The sequence below is a fragment of the Ambystoma mexicanum genome, chromosome 5q (assembly GCF_040938575.1).
Source record: "Ambystoma mexicanum isolate Mex_15411 chromosome 5q, UKY_AmexF1_1, whole genome shotgun sequence".
In the NCBI taxonomy this organism is placed as follows: domain Eukaryota; kingdom Metazoa; phylum Chordata; class Amphibia; order Caudata; family Ambystomatidae; genus Ambystoma; species Ambystoma mexicanum.
The window spans coordinates 684,853,227-684,875,108 of NC_090933.1; the positions used below are offsets into that span (position 1 = coordinate 684,853,227).

The window sequence follows — 21,882 nt, forward strand, 5'->3', positions numbered from 1 at the left end:
CACTAACGCTGATGTCTCTTTTTTCCCCTTAGGGGCCGGGGTCCGGAAATGCCAGGATGCAGCACCGACCCGAAATGAAGTGGGAATGACCCAACAGGTAAGTCTTATGATGGCAAATTAAGGTTTTCTTATTCTCGTCCCTAGCTCACCTTTGTTCTTGTCTTTTTCTCCCTAGGCGCTGAAATGTGGCTGCGGATCCAGATGGTCGCTGATGAACATGGAGGCGCCTAGTAAAGGTGAGTGGAATGCAGCGCTGCAGCGATCGATGCGATGTGCTTTTAAAATGAATGTCTTCCTTTTCAGGATCGTCGTCGAAATGCGGTTTTAGCAGGTAAGGACTCTTCTTTCTCCTATTCTCTTCTCCCTTTGCAGGTGTTCCAGGATGCTGGTGGGCGTGGCAGAAGTCAGGATGCAGGAGCAGACACGGTGAGCGTCCAGCTGCTAGATGCAGAACGCGAAGCGTGAGTTGCTGCTTGGGCGTGCCTTCAAAGTAGTTCCAGGTATGTATCCTTCCTCTCAGGTATGTATTCTTCCTCCGGCCACACCCGTGTGGTTAAGTAGTCCCCAAAGATAAAGTAGTCCCATTCAGGCCTCTAGATGGCCCGGATGTTGCAGCATGGTCTGCATCAGGTAGGTTTACAACAAGCACCTTTAAACACAAAGTCATGTTTTATGAGCCTGGTGCCTATGGCGCCAGGACTGTTGTCCAAAGGGCCCCCACTTGGGGCTGCTGAGACTTCCCTCGGGGACATGATATCTGCCTCTGGGGTAGCTGGGCCTGGTCTGGCTCCTTGGAGGTAGGCATCATGACAACGAGATATCACAGACCTAGGAGAGATAGTAGACACTATGGAGGCAGGGCTCTCTCTGAAATTGCAGAAGACTCCAAACAGATGTGTGCTCCTGGAACAGATCGCTAAGGCAACGCACAACCTGGAACTCCAGGCAAAGGACCTGGAGAACAGATCCCGCAGATCCAACATACGGGTGAAAGGTTTGGCCGAGTCAATTGGGGACAAAGATCTGAAAGAGACGATGCAAACCTGCTTCAGCAGCCTCCTATCGGATGCCCAACCGGAAGATATACTCATAGACAGTGTGCACAGAGTCGGCCCGCATAGAAAAGACCCAGGGGACAGACCAAGGGATGTTCTATTGGCAATGACCTCCTACACGATGAAAGAAGATCCCTCGTGCAGTGAGGAGCCCACAACCAATCACCATCAATGGTGTTCCAGGATCTGGCCCTGTCCACCTTACATAAAAGAATATTAATGGCGCCAGTTACAAGGGCACTAAGAGACAAAGGGATAATTTCTAGATGGGCATACCCCTTTGGCCTACAGTTCACCTGGGAGAAGAAATTACAACACATCACAAACTTGCGAAGAAGGAATGACTCTCTTGCACCTTGAGGAAGAGGAACTACACCTGGCCCCATACCCTGCTCGTAGCCTCAGAAGCGGAAACCCTAGACAGTGGGAGTGGTCATCGACCCCAACTAAGAAACGGGGAGCGGAAGGAAAATTAACCGAAATGCTTGTGATAACGCAGAAGAACCGAAACACAATTAGCTAAAGAGACTCTGAATGCGATGCGGGGAAGAAGGAAAAAGACAAATGAAACCCACGGCGAAAGAGACTGTGACCCTCGGACGGAGGGAGGGGAGTATCCACTTGGGAACCAATGCAGGACAATCACAGGTCCTGGTAAAGTACCAGCGGGAGGAGAGATGATACCCAACGCCCCAAGAGGGGTGCAGAGAAAGCTCAGAGGAGCTGAAGGGTGCTAGTGAGAAGGGGGAGGGAAAGTAAGTTGAAGGGGGAAAAGAAAGTTATGCAGTTATTCAACTTTGGGGAGTGGCATGGACCAACATAGGCAAATAGGAAAGGGAGAACCGATGGGAAAAGGCAAGCCGGAAGACAAGAACTCACGTACATATACTAGATGGCTGAACTGAACCTAATTTCGCTCAATCTGCAAGGCCTAAACTCGCCAGTCAAGCGCCGATCCATTCTGACAAGACTCAGATTTGGAGGCTTCAATCGCCTTTCTCCAGGAAACGCATCTACTCCCGGAAGATGAAGGAAGACTGAAGAAGCACAAGGCTTTTCCCTGGCAATTTTTTGCCTCGGGTGGTAGGAAAACTAAAGGGGTCGCCATCCCGATTGGGGCCAGACTGACCTTCAAAAAGCAAACAATACACAGGGATCCGGAGGGGAGATATTTAGTACTAAAGGGCATGATACAGGAACAACTATATACACCAATAGCCATTTATGTCCCGAATGAGTGGCAGGATATATTCCTGAGGGACACATTGAAAACTCTGAGGGGCTTGTGTGAAGGTCAGACAATAGTTGGAGCAGATTTTAACTGTGTCACGGACCCAGAATTGGACAAAACCCTCCCACCCACGGCAGCAGATGCTAGAAATAGGCAGGCGTTAGGCAAACTATTTAGAGATATAGAGGTGATTGAGACAGAGGATTTTCCGCGGGCAACAGAGGGAATTAACACATTATTCAGCGGTCCACAAAGGGTACTCAAGAAGTGATATGGTGCTGGTGTCAACAACTCGGATTCCGAATATTAGTGAAGTGTCATGATCTCTGCTTCCAAAAGGTCAGGGTTTTCCCAACTCCCTTGGAAGCAGATCCATAACCCAGGTTCCGAGTGCCAACCAGTTCCAATTGGGACCTTTTGGACCCAGTGGCACCAGGCTCATAAATATGCCCAGTCCCAGCGCTGGAAGCGCCAGGCTCATAATGCTTGGGTGGACTTACCTGCAGCAGACCATGCTGCTTACTTGCCTGCCAGTTGAGCCTCTGATCCTCTTCTGTTTGGAACTACTTTTCCTGTTGGGTGGGGCAGGAGCCACTCCCTAGATTCAGAACACTGGAACTCTTCTGGAAAGCAGGAACTCTTTTCTTACCTAGGCGTGGCTGTGGAAGGAGACACCTAAGCACTATAGGAGGCTATTTAAACCACACCCGATGGATGAATCTTGCTTTGCGTTATTCTGCATCCTCTGCAGCAGAACGCTCATCGTGTCTTCTGCATCTGATCCTGGGCCTAAGGAAAAAGGCTTACCATCCTGAATCCAGTCTTCAGCAACACCTATAAAGACAAGAAAGAACAGGTTAGCATTACGGTCTTCAGTGACAGCTCTTCACTTACCTGGTCCATCGGCTGTCACCAACGCCTTGCGCTGCGTTCCGGCATCTGAAAGACAAAGGCTTACCTACTCTTCGTGTGCTCCGGAGGTCTTCACACTGCATTCCGGCATCTGAAAGACAAAAGCTTACCAACTCTTTGCACGCTCCGGAGGCCTTCGGCGCTGCATCCCGCATCTGAAAGACAAAACAAGGTGCGTTTAAAGACATTGGGGATCTTTAATACTCACGTGCCATTACTCCTTTCCACATCTAACCCAGTGGGTATTCCGGCACCCTGCAGCCGCTCCGAACTTGTACCTGCAAAATAAAAAGACAGTTAGAGCGCATCGTGAAGCAGACAACAAGCGCTTACTTACGTGCTTCCAGGCGCTTCTATTCATCACACGGGCTCCATCTTCAACTCACTTCAGCCCGTCATCCGCCGGAACCCTGCAAAACAAGAAACATCATTACTAAAGACTTTAAAGACATTAGAATTACTCGAAACTTACCGTTCGTGCAGTAAACGACGGACAGCAGTCCTCTGAAGTCAAGAGGCCTGCTCCCCTTATCCAGTGAAGAAACTGGTTACAGCACCCTGCCCCGAGGCAGATGGAGAGCACGGCGTTCACTTACCTAAGGTGAGAGCGTTAACCTTTGGGGTTCTACAGGAGAAGAGAAAGGGAAGAAGAGAGAGACATTCAATAACCCAGTTCCTTAATCCCATATTTTCTATCTGCAGACATCTTACCCTTCAAGTCAGACATACAGTGCACAGAGGTCCAGCCCAAAGAGCCAGCCGTGTGTTACACATCACCTTTGCAGATACGGTATATGCCCAGTCAAGACCGGCACCTCTACGGGAATCAGGTGAGCGTTACATGAAGTGGAGATAGTCCAATACGTTTCAGACCATGTCGTAGTACAATTAGAGATGGCCCGAATCACCCATAAAAGCCGCAGGCCTTGGAAACTGAAGGAGAGGTTCCTGAAGGACCTGGCCCTTAGAGCGCACATAGAGAAGGCAATTCAAACTTATTTTCAAGAAAATGACAACGCAGAGGCAAACTGGGTGGCAGTTTGGGACGCTGGTAAGGCAGTGATCCGAGGGGAATTAATTTCACAAGCAACAGCGTACATGTGTCATGATGCCTACCTCCAAGGAGCCAGGTCCGACCCAGCAACCCCAGAGGCAGGCATCATTTCCCCCAGGGGAGTGCCAGCAGGCCCAAGCTGGGGCCCTTTGGACTCAGTCCTGGCGCCTTAGGCGCCAGGCTCATAAAGCTAGACATGTGTTCAAGTGTTTTAATGTGCACTTACCTGATGCAGACCATGCTGCCACATCCAGGCCCTCTTGAGGCCTTAATAGGAACTACTTTACCTGTGGGACTACTTTCCACCCGGGTGTGGTCGGGGAAGGATACACACTTGGAACTTCTTCCAAAGCTATTTAAACCACACCCGATCAGCAACTCACGCTTCGCGTTGTTCTGCTCCTCGCAGCTGGACGCTCACCGTGTCAGCTCCTGCATCTGGACTTCAGCCACGCCTGTCAGCATCCTGGGTCACCTGCAAAGGGAGACAAGAGACCTACCAGCTAATCTGCACCACGGAGACATCACCGACGATCCTGAAAGGGAAGACATCATTTTTAAAAGCATTTTGTTACGATCGCTGCAGCGCTGCATTTCACTCACCTTTCCTGGGTTCCTCCATCTTCAGCAGCGATCATCCGGATACACAGCCACTTCCCAGAGCCTAGAGAAAAAGACAAGAATAAGAGGTGAGAGAAGGAAGGGAATAGGAAAAGCTCAGTTTCCTTCTAAGACTTACCTGTTGGGTCATTCCCATTTCATGTCTTGCTGCTTCCAAGCAGGACCCCGGCCCCTATGGGGAAAAAAGACAAAGACATTAGATGAGCGAATGCAAAAACATTACCTGAGCGCTCATCTAGGACTTACCAGATCTTTACTGGAACTGCACGTTTCATTTCGGGTCGGCGCCATATCTCCGGCATTCCGAACCCCGGCCCCTATGGGGAAAAGACATCAACATCAGCGCTTTGTTGCAAGAAGTCTCCAAAGGAATCTTCATTCATCACCTGAAAAAAGACAATGAACATTATTATTTAAAGCTTGAACTTTTGAACTTGCAACAGAACCTTTACAGCGCCTTACCAGTATAATCAAGCTTACCTGAACTCCCATCCAACCTCAATCCAGTGAAGTAACTGGTTCAACGCGCCCCTGCGTCAGAAGCAGGATGGAGAGCTCGTCCTTTCAGACCCTAAGGTGAGACTTCACGGGGAATCGTGGAAGGGTATCGTGGAGGGTTGGAAGAGAGTGGGAGGCTTGAGCATAACTGGGTAATACTCCCTTTTCACGCACAGGGGAATATTCCTGCGAGCCGGAGAAGCCAGAGTAGAGGGCCCTTCCTGTCCATCTTCAGAGTCCTGCGCTTCACCATTGAAGAAGCATCAGCACTCGAAGCCAGACCTGCGCCTCCGTGGGAATCAGGTGAGCGTTACAGAACGCGAAGCCTACTCACAATTTCCCACCCGGGCGCTATGGAGACTTCCGAGACTGACCAGCTGGCCCAGCTTTTGGGGGAATTACGGGAAGAGGTGCACTAAGCCCGCCAGGAGACTAACGCTCTCAAAAGAGAACTGATCTTATCTAAGGAAAGAACTGATGACCTAGCCAAAAGGTTATTACAGGCGGCCCAGGCAGGGCACACTCCTTTACCTAATTCCGGAGACATTTCCACATCAATGGGTTTGAGTAACCCGGTACAAAATAATCTACCTGGACACATGCCTTTGGCCCCGCCTGAAAGTTTTGCAGGGGATCCCAAGAAATATGCCGTCTTTATGAACCAATGTCGTTTACACTTTCTATGCAGACCCGGAGCCTTCCCCAACGACCAGACCAAGGTAGCCTTTATACTATCTTACCTCAGTGGCAGTGCTGCCGATTGGTCTATTCCATTGGTAAATCAGGATGATCCCATTCTCCAGAATTTTCAGGGCTTCCAGGCCAGCATGGAAAGATTGTTCGCTCGACACTCTCAAGGACAGGCCCTTGATAACAAACTGCTATCCTTACGACAAGGTAATCAGGATCTTCTGTCCTACATAGCCACCTTTAACAGACTGGTTGTGGAAACTGGATGGCCAGAAAGCAAAAGGATCACATTGTTTCATCGAGGCCTGCGCGGAGAGCTTAAGGATGTTCTAGCTCAGATAGTAAACCCACCCCAGGTCTGCGCAGACTACATTGACTTGGTGGTTCAACTTGATCAAAGACTTCAAAATAGAAAAGCAGATCGGTTCAAGTATGAAAACCGAGCACCGATCAAAACCCACGCTACCTCCAAGAGTACCGACGTATCTGAACCTATGCAAATCGGTGGTGTTAAAGGACCTTTAACGCAGAAAGAACGAGAGAGAAGGCGGCAAATGCAACTTTGTCTGTATTGCGGGACTTCCGGTCACCTTCTTCGAAATTGTCCAGTTAAACCACTTAAGAAGGTGGTTGGAGCTACTGATAATGAATTAGAGACACCTGATTCGGGAAACGACCTAGCCCGGCAAGCGTAGGGGTCCGCTTGCCGAGCTTGAAAACTAACTCTTTGACCTGGCATTTCGTCATGCCAATGGTGCTCGTGGACCCAAAACAGCCTCAGTAGTTGCATGCTATAAAAGCATACATTGACAGTGGAGCTATTGGAAATTACATAGACCGTGAATTGGCTTCCAGGATTAAGCTTCCTCTCCGCCTGAAAGTAACCCAAGATGTCATTACTAGAGTAGATGGAACCGAAATAGCCTCAGGGCCTGTAACGCATTCCACTGTTGAAGTGACACTGGTGAGTCAGGATGGACATCGGGAAGCAATCGTGTTTGATGTGATCAAGGCCCCACAATTTCAAGTAATTCTTGGAATTCCTTGGTTAGAAACACATAATCCCAGAATTGACTGGCGAGCAAAGATGATAAGTTTTCCTGATTGTGAACCAACTTGTTATCCAAGAAATCCAGCTATGGGTCTAGCCACAGCAACTTCCACCCCTGTACAGCTACCGTCAGAATACCAAGAATTCCAAGACGTTTTTCAGAAAGAACAGGCTAACACGTTACCTCCCCATCGGTCTTATGATTGCCAGATCGATCTGGTACCCAATGCTCAACTACCTTGTAGTAGGATTTATGCTCTTACGGAACCTGAGAACCTGCATTTGCGTCAGTATTTAGACCAGTACCTAGCCAATGGTTTTATTCGCCCGTCCAAGTCTCCTGTCTCTTCAGCTCTGTTCTTCGTGCCAAAAAAAGAAGGCGACCTTAGAACGTGTATAGACTATCGCGCCCTAAATCAAATAACGATTAAGAATTGTTATCCTCTGCCCTTGATCCCGGAGTTTATCGACCAGGTGAAAGACGCTTGTGTGTACACCAAGTTAGATCTCCGAGGAGCTTATCACCTGGTGCGCATAAAAGAAGGCGACGAATGGAAGACTGCATTCTGCACCAAATTTGGGCTCTTCGAATATCAGGTGATGCCCTTCGGTTTGTGCAATGCACCTGCCGCCTTTCAGTACTTTATGAATGATGTTCTTCGGGAACTTATCGATGTCTGCGTCATTGTTTACATTGACGACATCCTGGTGTACTCTTCTTCAGAATCTGATCACAGAAAACATGTTAGGGCAGTTCTTGAGAAACTGCACCAGCACAGACCATTTGCAAAACTCGAAAAATGCGTTTTTCATACCACAGAAGTTGAGTTTCTCGGATTCATCCTGACACCTCAAGGAGTCCGAATGGACTTGCGAAAGGTGGACGCCATCCTCAAATGGCCATCTCCAAGCTCGGCGAAGGGAGTTCAGAGCATGCTCGGCATTGCCAATTTCTATCGAAGATTCATCCCGGAATTTTCCCGAACAGTCCAACCCATCACCGCTCTCCTAAAGAAAAACAAATGCTTCGAATGGACTCTTGAGGCCGAACAAGCCTTCCAGGACCTGAAAACCAAATTCACCTCTGCACCTGTATTGAAGCACCCGCACCCAGATCTCCCGTACATAGTGGAAACCGATGCTTCCAGTTCGGCCATGGGAGCTGTCCTGTCGCAAAGAGACCCAAAAACTAACCAACTACACCCAGTGGCCTTTTGGTCCAGAAAAGTTTCTCCTCCTGAAATCAACTACGCAATTACCGATAAAGAGTTACTGGCCATCAAATCTGCTTTCAAGGCTTGGCGTCACTACCTTCTCGGGGCAAGACACACCATCACCGTAATTACGGACCACAGAAACTTACAGTATTTAAAGACGGCCAAAGCTCAATCTTCATGACAACTCCGATGGGCTCTATTCTTTGCAGAATTTGATTTTGTAATTACCTATCGCCCTGGCTGCAAGAATGGAAAAGCAGACGCCTTATCCCGGATTGGCATGGAAGAACCTAATTCGAGCTTAGAACCTGTGCCCATCATACCTGAGCAAAGAATCTTAGGCTTAACTTCATTGCAATCTATTGAGGATATCCAAACGCAAGTAAAACAACTTCTAGACTCTTCAACCTTACTGGAATGGAGTCAAAAGGGTCCTCGTTACACCGTTAAGGATGACTTACCCTACTTCCAGGAGCGGTTGTTTCTGCCAAGTAAAGAATTGCAAGAACTTGTTATTGCCCATCATCATGAATCTTTAATGGAAGGACACCCTGGTATCGCTAAAACGGAGGAAAAAATCAAACGCCACTTCTGGTGGCCTTCTTGGAGAAAAGACAGTCTTTTGTACTGTCTTGTGGAATTTGCGTCCAAAACAAGGCTCAAAAGAAAAGGCCAGCCGGCCTACTTCAACCCTTGGATATTCCACCGGCACCATGGCACACCCTGTCAATGGACTTTATAACAGATCTGCCTCCTTGTGCTGGTTACAACTCAATCCTTGTAATTGTGGACCTATTCTCCAAAATGGCCCACTTTATCCCTTTAAAGGGTTTGCCTTCAGCTTCCACCTTGGCCAAGGAATTCCTGGAGAATATAGTTCGCATACATGGTTTCCCTTCCATTTTAGTCTCGGATCGTGGAAGTCAATTTATCTCACATTTTTGGAAGAAGTGTTGCCAACTAGCACAAATAGATGTGCGGTTATCCACCAGCCACCACCCCCAGACCGACGGACAAACCGAGAGAACCAATCAGACTCTCGAGCAATATCTTGAGCAATATCTTCGGTGCATGTTACACCAATCCGAGTTAAATTGGAAAGACATCCTTTGGATCGCAGAATATGCATACAACAATTCAGTGCATTCTGGAACCGGACAAACCCCCTTTTATACTTTGTATGGTCACCATCCTCGGACCTCTGATCTAGATCCACCTCGGACCCTGGAAATGCCCGCAGTAAATCATCTGCATTCCACAATAACCCGAGCCTTCAAAGAAGCTGCAACTCATTTACAGCAAGCCAAGAAAAAGTATAAAGAAAACGCTGATTTGCACCGAAGTAAAACTCCTCCTTACCAAGTAGGAGACCAGGTATGGCTAGCAACTAAACATTTACCCCTCAAGGGCCCGCAAACCTTCAATCCCAGATTCATAGGACCTTATCCCATCAAAGCTATAATCAACCCAGTGGCCTTTAAACTGGATCTACCGTCCAACATGCGTATTCATGCATCACTTTTGAAGCCAGTACAACCAGGAACACGATTGTCCAAGCCTCCAGATCCAGTTCAAATTGAAGGGGAATTAGAATTCGAAGTTAGACATTTTAGACTCCAAGGTGGTAAAGTCGAAACTCTTCTATCTTGTTGACTGGAAGGGATATGGACCTCAGGAGAGATCGTGGGAGCCTAGTAACCATGTCCACGCACCTCGATTAGTACAAAGGTTTCACCGGAGATTTCCGAACAAGCCCAAATCCCCGGAGGGAAGAACCTTGGGAGGGGCCTTGGAGAGGGGGGGGGGGGTACTGTCATGATGCCTACCTCCAAGGAGCCAGGTCCGACCCAGCAACCCCAGAGGCAGGCATCATTTCCCCCAGGGGAGTGCCAGCGGGCCCAAGCTGGGGCCCTTTGGACTCAGTCCTGGCGCCTTAGGCGCCAGGCTCATGTTGGACCTCTGTCCTGGCGCCTTAGGCGCCAGGCTCAAAGCTAGATATGTGTTCAAGTGTTTTAATGTGCACTTACCTGATGCAGACCATGCTGCCACATCCAGGCCCTCTTGAGGCCAGAATAGGAACTACTTTACCTGTGGGACTACTTTCCCACCCGGGTGTGGTCGGCGAAGGATACATACCTGATCGGAGGAAGGATACACACTTGGAACTTCTTCCAAAGCTATTTAAACCACACACGATCAGCAACTCACGCTTCGCGTTGTTCTGTTCCTCGCAGCTGGACGCTCACCGTGTCAGCTCCTGCATCTGGACTTCAGCCACGCCTGTCAGCATCCTGGGTCACCTGCAAAGGGAGACAAGAGACCTACCAGCTAATCTGCATCACGGAGACATCACCGACGATCCTGAAAGGGAAGACATCATTTTTAAAAGCATTCTGTTACGATCGCTGCAGCGCTGCATTTCACTCACCTTTCCTGGGTTCCTCCATCTTCAGCAGCGATCATCTGGATACACAGCCACTTCCCAGAGCCTAGAGAAAAAGACAAGAATAAGAGGTGAGAGAAGGAAGGGAATAGGAAAAGCTCAGTTTCCTTGTAAGACTTACCTGTTGGGTCATTCCCATTTCATTTCGGGTCTTGCTGCTTCCAAGCAGGACCCCGGCCCCTATGGGGAAAAAAGACAAAGACATTAGATGAGCGAATGCAAAAACATTACCCGAGCGCTCATCTAGGACTTACCAGATCTTTACTGGAACTGCACGTTTCATTTCGGGTCGGCGCCATATCTCCGGCATTCCGAACCCCGGCCCCTATGGGGAAAAGACATCAACATCAGCGCTTTGTTGCAAGAAGTCTCCAAAGGAATCTTCATTCATCACCTGAAAAAAGACAATGAACATTATTATTTAAAGCTTGAACTTGCAACAGAACTTTTACAGCGCCTTACCAGTATAATCAAGCTTACCTGAACTCCCATCCTTTCAGACCCTAAGATGAGACTTCACGGGGAATCGTGGAAGGGTATCGTGGAGGGTTGGAAGAGAGTGGGAGGCTTGAGCATAACTCAGTCAGTGGGTAATACTCCCTTTTCACGCACAGGGGACTATTCCTGCGAGCCGGAGAAGCCAGAGTAGAGGGCCCTTCCTGTCCATCTTCAGAGTCCTGCGCTTCACCATTGAAGAAGCATCAGCACTCGAAGCCAGACCTGCGCCTCCGTGGGAATCAGGTGAGCGTTACAACATGAGGGAAAGAGGACTTATTAGAAAGAACCTGGAAACAGCATTAAAACAAGCAGAAATTCAACACAAAGCTAGACAATCCCAAAAAACACTTAGGGCGGTTAGAAGAGCAAGAGCACAATTAGAAGCACACTTAGCAGAGCTCGCAGCTCAAGCGCTAATCAACACCAAACAGACCTACCACACCCAGGGTAGTAAAGCAAACAGGTTCCTAGCAGCCAAACTCCGCAGGCAAAATTCCCTAACTACATAGTTCAATTAAAAAACGAAATGGGGTAACCATGCGCAACAGAGGAGGGGAAGCTCAGAATAATGGAAAGATTCCATCAGGGTTTGTTAGAAAGCGAACATCTAAACCTGCAAACACAAAGAGTATATATCGGGGATTCCCCCTCCCTCAGATCACAGAGGAAGATATTGATGTTCTGCAGGCCCCTTTAACGGCACAGGAAATTAGCGTTGCCATAACAGCATTGCCCCTCAACAAAGCCCCGGCCCGGATGGACTTGGAAGCAGCTACTATAAGACATTCCGCAACCAGTTGCTGTGCCCCCTAACAAAATTATTTGACCACATAAGAACTAGTGGCATAGTCACACCCGATATGGGAGAATCCACCACCATCCTAATACTTAAACCGGGCAAGGACCCCACAGACTGCGCCAGTTATAGGCCGATCTCCCTACTAAACACCAAGCTTTATGCTAAGGTCCTCACAACTAGACTTGCCAAGGTCCTGCTCAAAATAATTCATACCGACCAAACAGGATTTATAAAAGGGAGACACACCCAGGACAATATCAGGCGGGCAGTGGACATATTAGATCTGGGAAGCAGGACAGGCAAAGGTTCTCCGTAGTCGCCTTAGATGCCAGGAGAGCATTTGACAGCCTAGACTGGAAATATCTAGAACTAGTGCTGCAGAAATTTGGGTGCAATCCCACCTTTAGCAGAATGGTCTTGGCAAACTTCTGCCTCCCAAGCACGACCTTTATGGTTAACAGGAACCCCACAGCAAAAATCAGAATATATATATGGACGAGACAGGGCTGCCCGCATTCGCCCTTAATCTTCGCCATGGCGATGGAGCCCATAGCTGAAATAATAAAACAAGATCCTGCCATACAAGGTGTTAAATGCTGTGGTACCACACATAAAATAGCACTGTATGCAGATGACATAATGCTGTTTCTCGGGAACCTTAAGAATTCACTGCCAAGAGCTTTTAACGCCCTGCAAGAGTTTGCTAAGATTTCCGGATTCACTATAAATTTCACTAAATCTAAGCTCTGAATATCTCGGAGAGGGAAGAGATAGCTGAAGCCCTGGGAGCAGAGTACCCACTGTCCTTGGAGGAAAAAAAATCAATAGAATATTTAGGGATTCAACTAGCCAAATGCCAAAAAAAGACCTGTACAGAGCAAACATAACTCCGCTGTTAAAACAACTGAGGGAGGATCTACACAGGTGGGACATACAGGAATTATCCTGGTTCGCACACATCGCAGCACTCAAAATGACCCTATTACCACGCCTATTGTACACGGTGAGTTCGCTCCCAATTGAGGTCCCCCTAACCCCCCCACCCCCAAGATAAGCAAATCCTTACAGAAAGACCTAACCGCCTTTATATGGCACAAAAGAAAAGCTAGAATACAACAGAAAATCCTAACAAGGCCACCATGCTTGGGAGGTTTGGGGGTCCCGGACGTGGAGAGATGCCCTGGCCGCACAAATAGCACCAATGTTAGCCTGGAGGGGAGAGGACAAGTCAAAGGGATGGATGGGAGTAGAGCAAGCGGTGTCCACGATTTCACTGAAGGTACTTCACGGGTTAAGGGTGGGAGATAGGGAAACAGAGGGGGATCTGCTTTAAGCAACCAAGATCACATTGAGAGGCTGGGACCAAGCAATGAAAAAACAAAACATTGCCCCGGGGCTGGGGCCCTTCACCCCAATGGCTCACAACCAAAACTTCACTCCAGGCAGGCAGCCCAGTTTCTGGAAGAACTGGGGACAGGAACAAATACTATATTTGAAAGACTTATTTCAGGAGGGAAACCCATTGCACTTCGAAGAGTGTAAACAAAAATTTGGGATAGGGGAAGCTGACAGATACACCTTCATCCAGGTCCGTCACTGGATTACGCATAAAGAAATCAAGAAGACAGCCACTAGGGCACCGATAGGCTTGGAACTAACGTTTCACGAAGGGGACAAGGCTAAAGCGGTCTCCAAAATATACAAGCTGCTGGACAGTGCACAGGAGAGTGACACCTTCGCATATATGGGCAATTGGGGAAAAGACATAGGCGACCCTATTACCGAGGAGGAGTGGGCTCAAATCTGGAAAAGAACACAGAGATCCTCCAGATGCACAGCCATTAGAGACCGCACACAAAATCTGCTTTAGGTGGTACTTGACCCCCCCCAGAGGTTGCACAAAATGAACTCCAATTACTCGCCTATGTGCTGGAGAAATTGCGGAAGACTAGGAGACCTATTTCACATGTGGTGGTCTTGTCTTAAAGCGACCATCTACTGGAAGGAAATCCTGGGGTACATAAAGGAAATCACAGGGAAACAGCTGCCAGCAGAGCCGAAGGTTATACTCCTGGGCACAACGGTTGAAGACATATGCAGCATCTGGCAACAACGCAACACTTATCACTCACCTGCTAATGGCAGCAAAGATGACGCTGGCACAAGCGTGGAAAAGCCCAGAAGGTCCGGTAACAGTGTGGTGGTGGGTGAAAACCTGGAATGTGATGGCCATGGAAAAGGTGGGGGCCCTGAGAGAGGGCAAGTACCTGAAATTCCAAACAATCTGGGACCCCTTCTTTGACTACGTCAGAGACAGAGAAGCATACTTCTTTAGAACAAATCTGTTGAGAGCGCTCCAACTCTGAGCACTGATAGATTGAGCGCGACAGTATTGGCTTAATGCAGAAGCCAACTAATTGGAACGCAAAGGTCTCATCGGAAAGCAGAAAGAATGGTCCATGCCACTGGGGAGTTGGATGAGGGGATTGGGGTAGGGGAAAGATCATTGAACGGTTGCAGTTAATGTTAAGTTAATGCTTAAAACTAGTTCTAATAACTGTAAAACCAAAGGTAACAGATGGCCGTGATGAATGATATGCGTTAAATTACTCGACTCTTGGGCCGAAAAATGCACAGGATGACTTTTGAATAAAGTTGGTTAAAAAAAAAAGAAAGCAGTGCCGGACGGCAGAGTTCTGGGATCAGGCAGCAATCTTCCTTGAGTGCAACAGCACCCCCTCTTTCTAAGGTGGAAAAAATGCTTTGTGACCAGGATGGTTTCCTGTTCTTTTTGTTAGTCCATGCAGCTAATAAGGCCAGCTTCTGGTGTGAATGTGAAAGGGTGGATCTGTTAGGATGTATCTCGAAACCTTCCTTGGCTCACTTAGTGGTAACAGTGCATTTAGCTTGGTTGTCTCAGAGATGCAGATCATACGGTAATTCTCCAAAAATAATATGTTTTCACAGATTCTTTTCATCTTGGCAAGTCTTTTAGTGCACTGTAGTAGATGTGGAGAATAATTCAGGCCATCAGACCTCCCACTCTGCCACATAAATATTACAGATACTCACCATATCAATGAACTAATTCTTGGGAAAGGTTACTTCGGACTGAAGCAGCCCTGTTATTATTCAGGTCATTTGTCAAGAATCAGCTCCCAGTTGACTTTTACTTTAACCATTTGCCTTTTACCGTCTACACCAATTCTAGGATAACGTTTTTGTTGAAGAAACAAGTGTCCCCTGTTTTCGCCTTCTGAATAACTAGGTTTGCTGATCTACCCAACCTTTTCTTACTCACGTTTTGTGTCAGTATAATTATTTGATGGGTCATAATGTGTAGACAATACATTGTGTACGCCGCACAGCAACAATATTGATTTTGTGTGTGTGTGTGCTATATCTAAAATGACATGTGAAACTCTGCAACCTTGAGAATAAGCTTAAATAAGGAGAAATACATAGAAAATCAGGAAATCTATATAGCCTTTGAAAGGGCAGCCTCGTCTGATGTGTTGGCCTGGATAAAAATGTGGATGAAGGATATGCAGATTAATTCAGATAGGTGTCCGAGCTTAACTATGACTGGAATCCGTGCATGAGGATTTTGGAATTTGCGAACAAAGATGTTCCAGAAATACAGAAGCTCAATGGTGGGGATGGGGGCGTGGGGTGGCCAAAGGGTGGGTTGGCCTTGGGGGCCTCAGTTGTTATTCCACAGGGTTGGGAAATAATTACTCGCCATTATCGGCTATTCGCTTGCTTTATTTCAATAAAATATAAAAGCACACTACAAAGACATAAATTAATCAGTTGAAAAAAAAAGTACAATCATATTTGTTGTATTTATTTTGTTGCAGAATGAAATGCATCTTTACAATGAAAACATGAAATAACATTGCAGATATTAACCAACACTTACAATCGAGCAAAGGCAAAAAAACAAAGATGACATTGGGACCATTTGAATTTAGTAATCTTTAACTGGTTTACAGTTCAATCAAATGAAGAGCTTCCAGTTGTTCTTACAGGACTTTGCAGTGGTAAAGAGAAGATGGACAAGGGCCAAGAGTACTGTGTTCAAAGTTCAGGCAGAGGTATTGATTTGATTAAAAAGTTTGTCCTTAATAACTTGCGACATCAATCCATGGATTGCTTCAATGGTCGTTTTACAACTGAGAAAAAAAACATTGATATAGTTGATCATAACATTGAAGTATTTCATACTATTGTATTTGACCAACATAAATAAAATCAGTGCATTTAGCAGTGGCTAAGTGTTACTGGCTAGCTCTGCTACAAGAACACAAACACAATCCATCTGCATTACATACCTCTAAAAGCAAACCCAGACATGTATATCTTTAGAGTATATGGCAAGAAAGGTCGGTTTTTGATCAGTAACTTCTGTATCGAGGCTGGACAGCAAACCATGCATGCACACCAGCCCTCTAACAACTCCCCTGAACTACCTTAATGAATTACTAGTCTCCTTAGACCTGCATCCTAAACTAAGCACACGATGGAGGCTGAGTGGGTGTTGGCAATATCTGAGAGCTTATGGACTAAGAGTAAGAGCACAGACCTGCTCAATTTTCATTGCCCAATGCTGAACAGGCACAAGGAACAAACTAGTACAAGCCATTGGGGAGGGAAAAAGGAGTACCAGTGTGCATCACAAAATATAGCAAGCAGATCTACCATTACTTATCCAGTATTAGTCTTTCTGTGGTTTGTATCTGCTTAGAACAGGGGTCGGCAACCTTTGGCTCGCCAGAGGTTTTGGACTACATCTCCCATCAATCAAAACCAGCGTAGTTAATAGTGGAGATCATGGGAATGATGCCTAAAACAGACTCACCCGGCTTAGAATCACATGCTTTGCATAGGCGGTATGCAGTGAGGTTACTGAATATCTTACCAAAAACGGCAATACCGAAACAATTGTACAGAAATTATTTTTCAGTATTTTTAAAATAGATTGGCAGTGGGGTAAAACGGGTAGAGCGGAGGATGGGTAGTGGATAGAAACAGGAAAAAAAAAAAACAGTGACTTTTTTTCATTAACATTTGTTCGGTATTACCGTTTTGGGTAAAAGAAGATTCAGTCACATCACATGGAACGGCATAGGCTGACATCTAGTGGTTGGTTTATAGTATTACATGGCGTTTTGTTTTCAGGGTCGAAAATGCACACTGACAGGGGCGTTCCTGTCATGCGATCCCTACCCTATGTGTACAGTACCCATGTGCTCCTTAATGCATCAACGTCCTCCGATCATTTTTTTTAACCGGATATTTGCATGAAGATGTGCAATATTGTACAATCTTAATGTTTCCTTTTTTGAAAGGAATTATTTTTTTTTAAACAAAGTGTCTTTGACTCCCACAGTGGGGAGGATAAGCGGGCGAACAGTATTCTAATCAGATACAAGTCACAGAAGAACACATTACTTACCCCGTGTAATATTCCTTCTACTGGATTTTCCTCCCACATATTCTTTATCTTTGATACTCAAGTCTGCTTGCAGCTTACTTCTGAATTTTTTTTGTAGTTTTGGCGCTGTCGAGTCATGGTCCTCAACGGCCTGCATCCTGTCCTCGGCTGTGACCACACCGCTGGTATAAGTAGCACACACAGCAACCATTGTCACAGTTCTAATTTTTCCTCTCCATGCTCCGCCAATGTTACTGGTGGATCCGACGTTGAAAGAGAGGAAGGTGTAACACGGAAATTCTTTGCAAATAAGAGGGGAAGGATAGGAGAGCGATGAGGAATATGTGGGAGGAACATTCAGTCGAAAGAACATTAGGTGTCCACCCATGTATTCCTCATCTTTAATACGCTCCCAAAGCAGTCAGTACAAGAAGGTGGGGGTTGAGAATTTTCGCTGATTGATGCGGTGTTGTACAGCTTTGCCAAATTTGGCTTCCTGACCTGACAGAGTCAAGACAATATCTACTGAAGGTTTGTAAAGATGATCAAGCGGCCGCTTTACAGATATCTTGTACAGCTACCTCTCTTTCAAGCCCTGAAGTAGCCACTTCCCGGGTGGAACTTCCACATAATCCATCAGGTAGGTCCTTGCCGGCTACAGAATTGTATTCTGAGATGCACAAGATTATCCAATGTGAAAGTCTGTTTTGCGACAGCCAACACTAATTTATGGCCTGAATAGCCTATAAAAAGTTGGTCATCCTGCCTGACATTTGCCATTCTTGAAATGTAAAAACGTAAAGCCCTTCTTGGGTATAAACAGTGTAATTGGTGCAGCAGGGGATGGAAGGTGGGTAGCATTGTGTGTTTGGTGGAATTCAGATACCATCTTTCTGAAAAGACCTCTCTAGATGATACACCTCTGTCAGCCTCAGCTAGGGAAGAGTTATATGATGTGATATGATATATGGCATTTATAAGGCGCTTATACACAAGTGTTACAAGGCACGACGATGCAAGGGAGAAGAAACAGAAGGAAGACAGACGACGATCCTACTAGGTCAGGTGACATTGAGATGGGGCAAGCGTAGGGGAGGCGGAAGGGGGGAGAAGGGAGGGGGCAGTGCAGTACATAGGATAACAGTAAAATAAATAAGACAATAAATAAGAGTGCGGCCAGCTGGTGGCAAGTGCTGGTAGGGGCTGTAGGGATACAGAAACAGTCCCCGAGTGCAAGGGTTGCCAGGGTAGGGGGGCACAGTGCAGGTGTGCATCGGGCGGGGAGGGGACCTGGGCCAGAGATAAGTGGGCAGCCAGGTAACCAGTGCAATTTCAGATTCAGCCAGGAGATCAGCAGGGGAGAGGAGGAGAGAAAGCAGAAGCAAAGGAAGGTCTTGAGGTGCTTCCGGAACCGGAGATGGTTCTCCTCAAGTTTCATAGAGGCAGGGAGGCTGTTCCAAAGGAAGGCCCCAGCAGAAGAAAGATCTACCACCAACTTGCTGCTTGGAGAAGTAACTGACCTTGGGGGAGTTTGAGGCGGATGATCGAAGAGCTTGAGAAGGAAGATATTTAGGAAGAGAGAGTTGAAGGTAATGAGGTCCCACGCCCCAGGCAGCCTTGTGGAGAATGCAGAGGGTTTTGAACTTAATCCTTGCCGCCATGGGAGCCAGTACAGAGATTTCAGTCCTGGAGAGATACGATTCCTGGGCTTGAGGCCAAGGACAAGTCTTGCAGTCTTGTTTTGGATGAGTTGCAGAGAGTAGAGGCAGGCAGATTTAGAAAGAGGCTGTTGCAGTAGTCCAGCCTAGAGAGAACCAGGGCTCTGGAGACGGTGAGCTTCTGAGTGAATGAGAGGAAAGGAAGAATACCTCTGAGGAGGTGCAGCTGGTAGTGCGACTTCTTAGAGACGTCAGAGATGTGAGAAGTGAAGGAAAGTGTGGAGTCGAAGATGACCGCAAGGTTTTTAGCCTCACAGGTGGGAACAGGAAGAGGGGCAAGCAAGGCCAGCCAGAGAGCAACAGGAAAGGAGGGAGCAGGTGTGCCGATGAGGAGAATCTTGGTCTTACTGGCATTAAAGCAGAGATGATTAGTGCCACACCACTCCTGGATGGCGGACAGACAGTCAGAGATGAGAGAAGGAGAAGAGGTCGCGGAAGGGAAATGAGTGGAGTGTCATCCGCATAGCACTGAAAGTTGGGGCAGAGGGCGGCAATGCAGTGGGCAAGAAGGGCCAGATATTAGTTGAACAGCCAGGGAAAGAGGTTAGACCCCTGGGGAATACCACAGGTAGAGATAGAGGAGAGAAAGGACCCAGGTTGGATCTGGAAGGGTCGATCGGAGAGGAAGGAGGTCAGCCAAGCCAGTGCCTGTTTGGTGATACCCAGATTTTCACGGAGCCGGTTGAGCAGGATGGCATGGTTGACAGTGTCAAAGGCAGAGGAGAGATAAAGTAAGACGAGTACACAGGGGGTGATGGAATCGAGGCTGGAGAGCAGGTCTTCACGGATGTTCAGGAGAGCAGTTTCTGTGCTTCTGGCAGCTCTGAAGCCAGATTGATGGTCATGGGGACAACCAACCGATTCAGTGTGAAGATTAAGCTGGGCGATGGCCAGCCTTTCCAGGAGTTTGCCCAGGAAAGGAGGGATAGTTAGCCGGGCAGGATGGGTCAGCAGAGGGTTTCTTAAGAAGAGAGTGCACAAGGGAGTGCTTCAGGGGGGGGCAGGGGAAGACTCCAGTGGTGAAGGAGTGGTTGCAGAAATCAGCCAGAGCAGGATCCAGGGTGTCAATGTGGTCCTTGATGGTTTTGGACAAACAGAGGTGAACCTGTTTTGATGAGAATTTCATAGATTCGACTTGTCTAGAAACCTTGTTTGAGGAGAACGGGGGAAAGGCAGAGAAGGAGGGAGGTGAGGTGGCTGAAGAAGGGCCAGAGGAAGAGCAGGGAGTAGGGGGACGTGGGGGATAGGAAGAAAGAGAGAGAACAGGATGTCCTGAGTTTTACAGATGAAATTAGAGGCCAGGGCAGTGCAGAGGGCCTGAGAGGGGACAGGAGAGGTAGAGACTGCACCAGGATTGGCCAGCTCCTTGCAGATTTTAAAGAGTTCTGCCGAGTTGTTAGATGCCGCAGAGACGCAGGCTTGGATATGGGCTCTCTTCTTGGTGCGGACAGTCTGTATTGCCTTTGGAGCAGGCCAGTTTGTCAGAGGATGTACCGGAAGCACGCCATTTCCTCTCAGCCACCCCCACACCCTGTACTTGCATTTAAGGTTGACAAGGTCCGAATCATACCCTCTCACTATCTGCCCAACCATGCCCTGGCTGAGCTCAGATTGGCTGCAGTGTACATTTTGAGCACCTATCGCAGCCGGCAGGCGTAAGCCGGCCCACCAGAACGAAGGCCCAAGGAAACCAGGCTTTCACCTGTCTCGAGCCTGTGCCCAGCCATACATGTCGTCAGCCAGACCCCCTGCCCAGTTCATACTGGTCTCAGCCGCACCTACCTGGTACAACACCCTCCCAAGATATTTCCTTTACTTTTACCTTGTGCCCACATTTGCCTGCACACGCGCCCGCCTGTGTTGCTGAATACATCTTTTGCATCTCTCAACAAAGTGTACTCCAAAGCCCAGGCGTACCAAACATTTGACCTCTACTTTCTCAACCAAGTGTACTCCAAAGCCCAGGCGTACCAAACATTTGACCTCTACTTTAATGACTAACTTTCCACGCGCCAATTAAAATCCTTTACCTCCCTTCTCATTGTTACACGAACTCTGAGCAGCCTGCAAGTGATCTCACACGCCGCTCTTTATCTCCATAAAGCACCTATGCCCATTGTATGATTGCATCTCACTGTAGCCAGGCAAGTAACATAGAAATGTCGTATTTCGCACTGGTGTACGCTTTCCATGCTTGGAATGTGCTATCCTTAGCTTTCATGCCTTTGTTTGTATCCCTCCAACGTGCTGTATACATATCAAGCCATCTGTATTCGTGATGCTACATAGGCTGCCTATGACCATTTGAATGCTAATCTTACCATATTCTCTTGCACCCGTGCTACCGTATACTCGTACCTGAATTCAATACAAGTCCATTGAATTGTATTGCTATGCTATCATATTGACCAAATGCCGAAATTAGCTTATTCTGCTGCCATGCACACTTGAACTGTGCTGTTATTATATGTTTAGATATTGGCCTATTGCCGAAATTAGCTTATTGTGCTGCCAGGTACATTTGAATTGCGCTATTACTCCACCTGTTAAGCCAACCTAACCAGCCTATAGTTAGTGTTACAGTCTGCATATGTTTACTGTGTTGGTACACCTATCTGAACAAACCAACTGTGCCTATCTGATCTAGTCCAAAGTTCC

General features: G+C 47.4%; 1 protein-coding gene across 2 annotated transcripts in view; it reads right to left on the bottom strand.

Annotated features, from left to right (window-relative positions):
* Positions 1-15,895: 15,895 nt before the first annotated feature.
* COPS5 (COP9 signalosome subunit 5) overlaps positions 15,896-21,882 on the bottom strand; it is a 404,773-nt gene continuing 398,786 nt past the window's right edge. For both annotated transcript variants that reach the window (XM_069621144.1, XM_069621143.1), the window contains one exon: positions 15,896-16,244. In XM_069621144.1, the coding sequence (XP_069477245.1) occupies positions 16,157-16,244 (88 nt within the window). In that variant the 3' untranslated portion in view covers positions 15,896-16,156. The remainder of the gene's footprint in view (positions 16,245-21,882) is intronic.